Genomic DNA, 13,596 nt, shown 5'->3' with positions numbered 1-13,596 from the left:
CCACACGACGAAGCCCTTTTTTTCGACTTAAAGGGTTCTTACAATCAATTTGTTTACTCCACCCCCGACAAGCGGATTAGCGCTGAAATCGGCCTTGCCGGGTCGAATTTGGGGTAGCGTGGATGCAATTTGATGGTATTGGCCTCCGGGAGCTATACCAGAGTGCTCCATTCTGACCGCTCTGGACAGCACTCTCAACTCAGATGCACTGGCCAGGTAGACAGGTAAAGGCCCGCGAACTTTTGAATCTCATTTCCTGTTTGGCCAGCATGGCAAGCTGCAGGTGACCATGCAGAGCTCATCAGCAGAGGGTGACCATGATGGAGTCCCAGAATTGCAAAAGAGCTCTAGCATGGACCGAACGGGAGGTACGGGATCTGATTGCTGTATGGGGAGAGGAATCCGTGCTATCAGAATTCTGTTCCAGTTTTCAAAATGCCAAAACATTTGTAAAAATCTCCCAGGGCATGAAGGACAGAGGCCATAACACGGACCCAAAGCAGTGCCGCGTGAAACTTAAGGAGCTGAGGCAAGCCCACCAGAAAACCAGAGAGGCAAATGGCCGCTCCGGGTCAGAGCCCAAATCATGTTGCTTCTGTGATGAGCTGCATGCCATTTTAGGGAGTTCAGCTACCACTACCCCAACCGTGTGCTTTGACTCCTTCAATGGAGAGGGAGGCAACACGGAAGCAGGTTTTGGGGAAGAGGAAGATAGCTCACAGCAAGCAAGCGGAGAAACTGGTTTTCCCGACAGCAACAACTGTTTCTCACTCTGGACCTGGAGCCAGTACCCCCCCCGAACCCACCCAAGGCTGCCTCCCAGACCCGCCAGGTGGAGAAGGGACCTCTGGTGAGTGTACCTTCTTAAATAGTATACATGGTTTAAAAGCAAGCATGTTTAATGATTAATTTGCCCTGGCATTCGCTGCCAGTACAGCTACTGGAAAAGTCTGTTAACGTGTCTGGGGATGGAGCGGAAATACTCTAGGAACATCTCCATAAAGCTCTCCTGGATGTACGCCCAAAGCCTTTGCAGAAGGTTTCTGGGGAAGGCAGCCTTATTCCATCCATCACGGTTGGACACTTTACCACGCCAGGCCAGTAGCACGTAGTCGGCAATCATTGCAGAACAAAGCATTGCAGTGTATGTTTGCTGGCGTTCAAACAACATCAGTTCTTTATGTCTCTGTCTTATCCTCAGGAGAGTGATATCATTCATGGTCACCTGGTTGAAATAGGGTGCTTTTCTTAAGGGGACATTCAGAGGTGCCCATTCCTGCTGGGCTGTTTGCCTGTGGCAGAACAGAAATGTTCCCCGCTGTTAGCCACGGGGAGGGGTGAGGGGCTAGCCACACAGTGGGCGGAGGCAAAATGTGACCTTGTAACGAAAGCACATGTGCTACGTATGTAATGTTAACAGCAAGGTTTACCGTGAAAGAGTGTACCCATTGTTCTATAAAATGTGTTTTTTTAAATACCACTGTCCCTTTTTTTCCCCCACAGGGCACTGCTCAGAATGTCGACGCTTGCCACGGTACTGTGCACGCACTCCGCCAAATTACTGTGCTTAGTGTGGACGCATGCACTCGACTTTATACAATCTGTTCCCAAAAATCGACTTCTGTAAAATCGGAGTACTTTCGTAGTATAGACATGGCCTTAGTAACTGTTTCTGCGAGGATTAAACTAAAAGAAGCAAAGTTTCACAGAAACATTTCTACCAGTCTTAAGTTTTTTAAAAACTGAATTTTACTAAATCTAAATTTGTGACCAAATTAGACCTGATGCTTTCTCAGTAAACAATCACTTGTTATCGAAAGACGAAGTGATGAGAGAGTTTTACAACTGACACTAACTGAAGAAAGATGGGAATTCTTTGACCTGAGCACAAGCTGCAGTGGAGAAGAGCATAGTCCAAAAATCAGCATACAGAACGCAAGATAAGCCAAAAAGCATTCCCCCTCCAACAGTCATAGTTGCAACCCTCTGACTATTTTGTTGTGGGGGGAGGAGGGGCAATGAGGCAGCAGATGAGTGTAAAATCAGATCCAGCAGGTTTGTCTGTGGGAAAATGAGGAAAGTAATCTGCAATGCAAGTGTCTAAAACTACAACATCTATGCAGTGTGCTGCACGATGCAAAAAGAAAAAGTCAACACCTCAGAAAGGATTTGATGCTACATTAGACTTTTTGTCACTTAAATTTTAGTGATTACTAATAACTCTCCTGGCCATGTAAATTAAATCATCCACAACAGGCATCACTACTGTGAATTACTGAACTTCTCAAAGTGTTCCTACATCTCAAACCACTGAGATATTTGCCCCTATGGTATTCACATTAGGACTTGAATGCAAAACTTCACTACTTAAAATGAATCAAAAGCAGTATATGTTCCTATCCACCCTGCCACGATTTGAATTCAAACTCCAGAGGATTCAAGAAACATGAACCTGAAAAGAAATAACATCACAGACCATGTTTCACTGCTTAGAGCTTAGTAGGAACAATGACAGGATAAAAATATTTTAAAAGTTACAGTGCTCTATTTAATAAAACCACCCTGTCACCAAGCTATCTAGGCAACAAATGGTACTGAGAGCAGATTAACAACAACAAAAGAATTTTAGAAGTCTAATGCCCATTTTTCATTTGTTATATTGTCTGTTCATTTTTGCTATTCAATCAGTTGCATAATTAAACCAGGCTGGTCAATTTTTCTTTATGTTGTCATGTACTAGCAAAGCGTCTGCCATAATGTATTAGCAAAACACTTGCAATTGATTGGTCTTTGGAGCATTCGCTGGTCATGTGGTGCTAATTGTTCCAGTCCTCTGCCTTTACAGCTACTGCTACAGATGCCCAAATAGCAAAGAAACTGCACTCCTGCAGAAGCAAACCTAGCCATCTCCAATAAGGGCTGTGGCAGTCCTCGGAAGAGGAGGGAAGGGGAGTTCACAGCTGCCAGTAAGACTAAAACCACCAGAATCTAAGTTAAGAGCTGTGAGTGAATACAGAGCCAGGAGCTTCCTGAATGAGATTTGTGGGGAGGGCAAGGGGGGAGGAGGAGTCACAAAGGATGTCCTGAGACACACCCAGGACACTTGTTAGGGCACAGGTACAGCTTAGCACTAAACTGTTCTGATCAGGTTCACAAGGAAATGGTGTTTTTCTTTAAACTGTTTTCACTGAAATTAACAAACACATTATATTTGCTTTTTCAAATAATTTCCTGCCCACCTTAAAAATAAACAAAATTTGAACTCTATAGCTGTTGACCATGTCCTTTGAAGGTCAGCTCCAGTTAGGTTGACCCTGCATAATTTGGAGGAAGAAACCCTTAGGAGAATAACTAAAACAGATGAAGAACTTGAAGTTTATTCTATCTTTAGGTGGATTACAATAGTTACAAACTAGTGCACTGTGTCAATATTTTCAACAATAATTGAAAAAATGGTTATGAACTGTGAAACCTTAAATCATATTGACTGTGGGAAAGCTGGTATGTGGGGTTAAACGATAAGCCTGCAGAACAAGGCAACAATATGAGAATTGCAGAAGTATACAACTACATTTCCTCTAACAAAACTTACACCTTAGAAAATTTTCAGAAACTGAGGATATTTACCAATAATTCGACTCTAAGGTTGCTATAGGAAATCAAAACTGCTGTTGTCCTCCATTAGGAATTAAGGCTAGAGCCTCAACATTCTACCCCATCATGCTGCTAGCTGCTAAAGAGTATTGCTGTAGCAGTTGTTTTTAAACAATAGGAAATAACAAAACTTCAAATAAAATATAGAACCAACTCCACAAAAGAAAATTAAAAGGAGAGGAAAAAAACTAGACTAGACTTAGGAGGTTTAACTATTACTTAGTTTATCATTGTAGTTCTAATCCACAATACTGTGCATAGGTATTTTCAGTAAATTCCTGAGTTAAGGGACCCTAGAATGGTAGATTATTAGATTAGATATATTTATATAAACTAAAAAGTAATAGGCGCATTGGCCAAGGGAAAATTACAACTTGGTAATTATGTACATTCTGCCTATCAGGAACCACATTCCTGAATCTCATCATTTATATTGGGAGATGGGGTTTGTTTTAGGGCTGTTGATTAACCGGCATTAACTCACGCGATTAATTCAAAAAAATTTATCGTGATTAAAAAATTAATCGTGATTAATCACAGTCTTAATCGCACTATTAAACAGAATACCGATTGAAATGTATTAACTATTTTGCATGTTTGTCTACATTTTCAAATATATTGATTTCTATTACAACACAGAATACAAAGTGTACAGTACTCGCTTTATATTATTATTTTTATTATATATTATATTTTATTAAAATATGTGCACAGGAAAAATGATAAAAGAAATAATATTTTTCAATTAATCTCATACAAGTATTGTAGTGCAATCTCTTTATCGTGAAAGTGCAATTTACAAATATAGAATCTTTTTTGTTACATAACTGCACCCCAAAACAAAACAATGTAAAACTTTAGAGCCTACAAGTCCACTCAGTCCTACTTCTTGTTCAGCCAAGAGCTAAGACAAACAAGTTTGTTTACGTTTATGGGAGATAATGCTGCCTGCTTCTTATTTACGTCACCAGAAAGTGAGAACAGGCATTCACATGGCACTTTTGTAGCCAGCATTGCAAAGTATTTACTTGCCAGATGTGCTAAACATTTGTATGCCCCTTCATGCTTCAGCCACCATTCCAGAGGACATGCTTCCATGCTGATGATGCTCATTAAAAAAATAATGCATTAATTAAATTACTGACTGAACTCCTTGGGGGAGAATTCTATGTCTCCTGCTCATTTTACCCGCATTCTGCCATATATTTCATATTATAGCAGTCTCGGATGATGACCCAACACTTGTTTGTTTTAAGAACACTTTCACTGCAGATCTGACAAAATGCAAAGAAGGTACCAATGTGAGACTACTAAAGATAGCTACAGCACTCGACCCAAGGTTCCAAAATCTGATCAGGATGGGGTATAGAGCATGCTTTCAGAAGTGTTAAAAGAGCAACACTCCAATGCAGAAACTACAGAACTCGAACCAGCAAAAAAGAAAATCAACTTTCCGCTGGCAGCATCTGACTCAGACGATGAAAATGAACATGCGTCGGTCCGCACTGCTTTGGATTGTTGTTGAGCAGAACCCAGCATCAGCAAGGACACATGCCTTCTGGAATGGTGGTTGAAGCACAAAAAGACATATGAATCTTTAGCGCACCAGGCACATAAATATTCTGAGACGCTGGCTACAACAGTGCCAGGAGAACGACTGTTCTCACTTTCAGGTGACATTATAAATAGAAAGTGGGCAGCATTATCTCCCATAAATAGAAACAAACTTCTTTGTCTGGGTGATTGGCTGAACAAAAAGTAAGACTGAGTGGACTTCTAAAGTTTTACACTGCTTCATTTTTTAACACAGTTTTTTTTGTACCTAATTCTACATTCGTATGTTCAACTTTCATGATAAAGAGATTGCACTACAGTACTTGTACTGGGTGAATTGAAAAATACTATTTCTTTTGATTTTTAAAGTGCACATATTTGTAACAAAAGTAAATAAAAAGTGAGCACTGTACACTTTGTATTCTAGGTCGTAACTGAAATCAATATATTTGAAAAAGTAGAAAACAATAAAAAAATAAATAAATGGTATTCTATTATTGTATAACAGCACAATTAATCCCAATTAATTTTTTGAATTGTGCGATTAATCCCGATTAATTTTTTTTATCACTTGACAGCCCTAGTTTGTTAGTTTTTTTAATGTGACCTGAAAAACTTTAATAGTATCTATCTCTATAAAGCATTTCAGGATACAATTTGTACAAAAATATTGTACCATAAATCAAGTCTTGTCACAACAAAGCACAGAGCTCTTTCATACTGGTAATTGTAGGCAACTGTACGCTTGGAAAAATTGATTTTTTTGATGGACTCATTAGTTTGTTTTACAAAGTAATAAAATAAGAAAGAGGAAAACTCTTTCCAGTAAATTAAACTTTCATCTGAAGTACATTAATATTCCCTTTCTCTAATGGACAGTGAACCTAACACTGATTTTCAGGTTTCCTTTTGCCTTGTTACAGTACAAGCAATTTGTTATGAATCAGCACATAGTTAGCTCTACTTTATGTTATAAAAGAAGGAATTTCAGTGGTGCCAACTTCAAGCATTCAAAAAATATGAGTCAGGCTCCAGAACACTAAGATTAGCTTGACAAAAAAAAATTTTTTAATGATAAATGTTGGGGGTTTCCTGAACCTTTAGGGTGCATTCAGGTCACGTTTTAAGGCTTTTCTCTGCATGCATTACAACTAGAAATTTATTTTCTTTAAATGAATACCGTTTCTCATACAATTTTTTGATTCCAGCACTTGGGATTCTGAGAAACCAAATATTGCAAGACTCATGATAAAATATGCAAAAGTTAATGACACTGGAATTTTATTTTAAAAGCCTGGAGGAAAACTTGAATAAATCTCCACCACACACTTTATAAATCTCCCTTCCATTTTAGATTATGGACAAATAATCGAATACTCTCTGTTTCTATTACCTTTAAAAATATTTGTCCATGCCCACATGAAAACTGGGTCCAGTACCTTTACTATCACCACAATTTCTTGCAGACGTAGAAATCAACATTTCTTGAGAAAAGTAAACAAAGTCAAATAAAATACTTATAAGTGGGAGTATAAATTGTACATGAATATAAATATTTTAAAGAAGTATACAGCATATATATTGAAAAGATACTAAAATAGGTATTTTTAAAATTGGGGGAGGGGTGTATTGAAGCATATAAAAAGAAAAGGACATAATATTCATTTAACTGCTCATATAGTACAAGCCTCAACAATGACAAGACCACAATTTCCATAAATTCAGAAGAGATGATGGGGTATGGGCCCAGCCATCCCAGCTTGAGAATTGGAATTTTCTTCGATCTATCAACAAAAATGAAGGTGAACAATGATACGGGGGATGGTGGGGGAGCTGCCTCTTTGGAAACACTTAGCAGGGCAAGTTTACAACCAGCTTTCATTGTATGTGTGTTCTTGTGTGTGGAAAGTAGATATGGTACTGAGGCCTGTCATTGCCCAGGTATATGAATGAGAACCTGCAGGAAAATCTGAATCAGATTGTGTAAACTGGGGCCCCTTCACCTGACCTTTCATTCTGTATTACACTATCCCTACTCCTCTCCCACAGCCCATCCTTTCAGTATACAGTAATCCACTTCCTCAGAACTGGAATCCCTTCACTTTTAACTGGTAAACCAGACAGCTTCATAGAGATGGAGACACTGCTTCATGAATCCATAACATATTTTGAATGTGTCCTTGAAACGTCCTCCTTTCTCGCAAGCTTATGAGGATCAACCGCACAGTGCTCTCTGTCAGTTAGATCAGAGAAACCCAAACTCCTACATAATAATATTGGTGCAAGGGAGTATCAAGTGGCATTTATACTGGATAATTTTTTTTAAAAGACTGGATTAGAGGGTTAATTCTGAATAGCTAATCAATGACAAGTATTAGCCAGCAAATACGTGAAATTCAATAATATAAGAAGTTTTACTGTACCATGTAAAATGCCACGTTATTGCAAAAACCTTAATAGAACAAGGGTAGGTGTACCAGTGACTGATATTTACTTTCTGAACTTGGTCTACAAAGAAACAGTAAGATTTTGGCAAATAAATTTTAACCACAATTGAACAAGTAAAACAAAGTGTGTGAAAACTGGAACATTAAAATCTAATGTTGGAAGGCACATTCTCAAAATCTGTCCAGGACCTGTGCACACAAACCCAGCTATGTACATGTCTTACATTCGGATATCTTGTTTATTTTATTAAATATGCAGCCTTAACTCCTAACAGAATGCATGCTTACCTTTCTGTCTTTTCATTTGCGGAAAGTTGCTGATTGTGGTTGCTTGAACTATTTCCACTACGATTTGATACCTAGTTTTAAGAGGGGAGAGAAAAAGATAAAAGATGGTCTTTTATAAATTTGCTCTTCACACTGCACACTTTTAGAAGTAAAAATGTAGAACAAACTCACATTCCCATTCAGAGGGAGAGTATGTCTGGAAATAGAGTGGGAGAGGAGAAATCTCAAAGATGGAACAAACAAAAAATGAAAATTATCCAAAAAACCCAGCAATAATTATGATGTCCCCTTGGTTCCACTGAAAACCTTGGAATACTGTATGACAGGTGCTTAAAAACTTAATAAAATTAATGAAAGTGTAATACAAAACCATGGTCTTAAAATTCAAAGGTGAAACAAAGTAATATTGGCAAACAGAGTGAGATTGAAATGTAATAAACTTGGCAGAGTGATGAAATTAAAAACATGCCCGAGGGAATAATTAAGACTTCACTGTAAAACTGAAACAGATTTCAGGAGAGAGTTCCACGTGCAAAGGCCTCCTATAGCAAAGGCAGACTTGTCAGGTGATGTAACATGCAATTGTAGTGTTCGAAGGGGAAGGAGCTCAGGTAGCTGTAAGGATGACACAGTCAGGGTCTGTATCCTTTAAGGCTTTAAAACCAAAATCTTTTATTTGTACAAAGTCAATGTACAGAATGAGGTGTAGTAGACTCAAGGTTACTCAAATCAGCGAGTAAACTGTAAGTCCCTGAGAAACCCTGCTGAAAAGGGAAATACACTGTGCTGCCCAGGCATAATGAACAAATTCTGCTAAGAAAAGAGAATCCCCCACATCAGAAACAGACATGCTCCTATAAGAGTGGCAGAGTAAGGGAAGGGAACAATGGGGTTTCCTCTGTCATCCCTTTCCCTACCACAGAAAAAGCCAGAGTAAGAACCACAGTTAACCAAAAAAAGCAGTCACTGAAAGTTACGTCCTCACAATTAATAACCTGGCTGCTTGGTCCTTTGTCCCTATTCTTGACCTGAGCTACACACAGATTTATATTTGACACTTGGGAGGTAGATACATTTGTACAGAAAGAAAAAAACTGCACACAGCAGCAGGAGTTGGAAGATAACATAGTTAAGTGGTGATATTTTTATTCAAGATACTTCTACTATTCATTCATCTTTACAGCTTTCATAAACTCCTTGCTACACTGAAACTTTAATTATTCTGTCACAGAGATATTCAACACTTTTCCTCTGAGCATATTTGTGAGGAGATGAGGATTAACTGATGGTTTCTGAACTTTTCTAACATTCCAAGAAAATGTGCCTAATAAGTTTTTATGGCTACTGTAAATTTACGCATTAGTTTATTTTTTAACACCTTCCATATTGCATTGGACTTTTCCTGCCATTACTTTATCCCAGTTGATTTCACTCAACAGCATATGCTTTTCAAACTACCTATGAGGAAGAATGGCCCACTGGTCACCATGCTGGCCTGGGAGTAGAGCCAATTCCTTGCTATAACACAGACTTCCTGTGTGACCTGGGAAAGTCACTTAGTCTCTCTCTGTGCCTCAGCCCCTCCTCTGTAAAACAGAGGTCGCAGCACTTCTCTACCACACAGGGGTGTGGTGAGGATAACTACATTAAGCATTGAGAGTGCTCAGATACTATGGTAAATGGCGGCCAAATTAGTTCCCGAGATAACATACTTGGCTCCCAATTACTCAGATAAGTTATTTTTTTCCTCCCACTCTAGTCCTAACGATTAGAATTGCTATGATGCCTAGAATATCTAAGCTGTGAAAGCATCTGAGCAATCCTAACAGTCAGGACTAAAGGGGCAAGAAAATATTAAATTGTCTAGGTAATTGAGAATACAATATACTAATGAATAAGTGAGTCAATTATTTTTCAGTCCTTTGTAGCTTACTCCATTTCATTTTTTTAAAAAAGAGCCGCACATGCTGTAGACTTGGGAATATTTTAATGAAGCTCCTCTACCTGTGGGTAAGACAGGTATGTGTTCAAAATGCAAACAGTGCAACAAAGAAATGCAAGGCCTCGTTGCCAAATGAAACAACATCATGAGAAGTGTTCCTCCTCAGGAGGACGCTGCATTGAAGATGATGAAAGGAACATGTCTGAACATGCAGGATCTTGAGGTTGGTAAACTTTCTTATTTCATACTTCTTTCTTAAGGACTGCCTGTCTTCCTTCTGGACTATTCTTGAATTCTCATGTTTGAGCAAAAAATATAGTTGTTACTCTATGGTACTATCATTTCAGATAAAGCTGTGACAAAAAATAAATAGCTGAAATAGGCAGATCTTCCCTTTACAATTTCCCCTTTAAAGTAGTACTGAGTGTCAGTGAATGCAATGAGTAATACTAAATGAGCAGTATGGTAATAATAATTAAATAACTGCATTGACTTATTTTGTTTAGGACAATCCATCCTCAACATACAGGATTCTGAAGACTATCCACCTTCAAGAGCACCATCATTTTCTACAGTTTCAGAGTTATCTGCCAATAATAGGGTTTCAGTCACATCATGTATGTCACAGAGCCACAGTATATCACCAGTAGCAAAAAGAAAAAAAAAATTCCAGCATCCAGAAACAACCATAGATAAGTTTGCGATAAGAATCAGCAGATTATAAAAAGAGGTAATGGATGAAAAAATTGCCCAGTTTGTTTATGCAACAAACTCTGCTTTCCGTATGATTGAGAACCCACACTTCATTAACATGGTTTGGTCATTAAGACCAGGATACAGTCCACCCAACACAGCAGATGTCGCAGGCAAATTGCTGGATAAAGTGTATGAAAGAGAAATTGAGCAGTGTGCAAAAGGTCTAGAGGGTGAAATTGTTAACCTGAGTCCTCATGGGTGGAGCAATGTCCACAATAATCCTGTTGTATGTGCTTATGTGACAACCAAAGAAGGGAATGTCTTCCTTACAGAAACAATTGATACATCAGGAAATGCACACACAGCAGAACACTTAGAAGAAGTAGCAGTAAAAGCTATAACAAACTGTGAAAATAAATTAAAATGTCTAGTATGCAGCTTGGTCACAGACAATGCTGCAAATGTATCCAAGATGAAAAGCCGTTTAGAAGAGAGTCCCAAGCTAATAACATATGGTTGCAGTGCTCATTTGATGCACCTCCTAGCCAAAGACTTCAGTGTTCCATAAATAAAGGCTAATGTTCTTGAAATTGCAAAATACTTCTGTAACAACCACTTTTCAGCAGCTGCTCTGAAAAAAGTGGGAGGAACCAAGCTAACTCTCACACAAGACATGCGATGGAACTCAGTAGTGGACTGTTTTGAGCACTAGATCAAGAACTGGCCTAATCTGATGGCAGTTTGTGAACAAAATCGTGAAAAAAATAGATGGCACTGTCACCACCAAAGTTCTCGACATTGGGCTTAAGAGAAATGTTGAACACATGCTGAGTACCCTGAAGCCTATTTCTGTAGCCTTGAACAAAATGCAGGGAAATAGCTGTTTTATTGCTGATGCTGTTGAAATTTGGAAGGAACTGAGTGAGATCTTAAAAAAAAAAAAAAGAACTATGCAATGACAGAGTTAAATTACAAGCATTAAAAAAATGAATGGGACAAGCACTATCTCCAGCTCATTTTCTTGCAAATATTCTCAATACTCGGTACCAGGGTCAAACTTTAACTGCTGAAGAAGAGGAGCTGGCTACGACATGGAAATCCAGCAATCATCCCTCCAGAATGCCAACTATAATAAACTTCAGCGCTAAGGGTGAACCATTCAAGAAATATATGTTTGCTTATGATGTTTTAAAGAAAGTCACTCCAGTGAACTGGTGGAAGTCACTTAAGCACTTGGATTCAGAGACTGTTGAAGTGATCATCTCACTTTTAACAGCAGTAGCTTCTTCTGCCAGCATAGAAAGAATATTTTCTTCCTTTGGACTAACTTATTCCAAATTGAAAAATCGTTTGGGACCTGAAAAAGCAGGAAAGCTTGTTTTTGTTTTCCAGATTATGAACAAACAGGAAAATGAAGGTGAAGACAACTGAGTTAGCTGCAGAAGCCAATATTTTAAATTTCTCATGTTGACCTGGCTGACATAGTCAATTTAATTTTTGTTTTTTTAAAAAAAATATTTCATTTAACTATTTTAGTTAAAAACAATTTTAACAAAAACAAACCTGATTTTAAAAAAAACTTGAATGTTTAACTAAATTCAAATTTCATATGCTTGTTTTGTTAAAACTTTATATGTTTGCGGTTGAAGAAAAAATCCAGAATACATAACGTTGTTGTTTTAGTTAAATAAAACAATGTAAATGTCTGTCTGGTGATGTCCTGCTCCTAATACAGCATGGCAAGAAAATCCTCCAAATATTAATGATTAACCTGTTGAATTGGAGGTAGTTCACCTCCCAATGACTTCATAAATATCTGCTTCAACTACCTTTGGTAAATGAAATAACCAAACAATTATTCATTTACAGATATATCTGTAAAACTAATCTGAAAAGTTTTCAAAATAAATCACTTTAAAAATTTATAGTGTGTACCTTCTAAAAATGAAACCTACATCTATCTCTGAGTTGTGAAGAATATATATTAAGGTTATAACAACCAACAAGATGCACTTTTATGTAGAAATCCATGATTAAATCGAGCCTTCCTGACTAGTGATTTAAATCATGATTTAAATCAAATCCACCCTGATCCCAACTATACATACAAAACGATGGGGTCTAAATTAGCTGTTACCACTTAAGAAAGAGTTCTTGGAGTCATTGTGGACAGTTCTCTGAAAACATCTTTCAAATGTGAGGCAGCAATCTAAAAAGCTAACAGAATTAGGAAAGGCATAGATAATAAAACAGAAAATATCATAATGCAACTATAAAATCCATGGTATGCTCACACCTTGAATATTGCATGCATTTCTGGTCACCCCGTCTCAAAAAAGATACCAAGGGTCACCTAATGAAATTAACAGGCAACAGGTTTAAAACAAAACAAAGGGAAGTACTTCTTCACCTAACACACAGTCAACCTGTGGAACTCATTGCCAGGGAGATGTTGTGAAGGCCAAAAGCATAACTGGGTTCAAAAAATAACCAGATAAATTCATGGAGGATAGGTCTATGAATGGCCATTATCCAAGACAGTCACTGACAATGCTCTGGGTGTCTGTAGGCCTCTGACTGCCAGATGCTGACTGAATGGAAGGGGATGGATCACTCAGTTATTGCCCTGTTCAGTTCATTCCATCTGAAGCATCTGGCACTGGCCACCTATGTTGCCTCTAAGGTGCGTGTCTGCACAGCCACGCAGGAGGCCACCAAGGGGCCCCACGGGTGTGCACACTGCACTCTGGAGCGTGGGGTGTGGTGGGAGCTGGTGATGGGAGAGCTTGGGGTGTGTCGGGCTTCAGCAACACCTGCAGCCCCAAGGCTGCTGCAGCTGGGGAGAGACGCCTCTCTCCCCGCCACAGCCCTGGGTAACTTGCACCCTAAACCTCTTATCCCCAGCCCCACCCCAGAGCCCACACCCCCAGCCAGAGCCCTCAGCCCCCTGCACCAGCCCTGAGCCCCATCCCGCACCCTGAACCCCTCATCCCCAGCCCCACCCCAGGCCCCACA

The 13,596-nt window shown here is 38.8% G+C and overlaps 1 protein-coding gene across 5 annotated transcripts in view; it reads right to left on the bottom strand.

Moving 5' to 3' along the window:
- The window catches only part of SNX25 (sorting nexin 25), a 159,473-nt gene that overhangs the window by 76,261 nt on the left and 69,616 nt on the right, over positions 1-13,596 (bottom strand). For all 5 annotated transcript variants that reach the window (XM_043546086.1, XM_043546085.1, XM_043546084.1 and 2 more), the window contains one exon: positions 7,944-8,014. In XM_043546086.1, the coding sequence (XP_043402021.1) occupies positions 7,944-8,014 (71 nt within the window). The remainder of the gene's footprint in view (positions 1-7,943; positions 8,015-13,596) is intronic.

This window comes from Chelonia mydas, chromosome 4, assembly GCF_015237465.2.
Source record: "Chelonia mydas isolate rCheMyd1 chromosome 4, rCheMyd1.pri.v2, whole genome shotgun sequence".
Lineage (NCBI taxonomy): Eukaryota > Metazoa > Chordata > Testudines > Cheloniidae > Chelonia > Chelonia mydas.
This window is presented reverse-complemented; position numbering and strand designations above follow the sequence as displayed.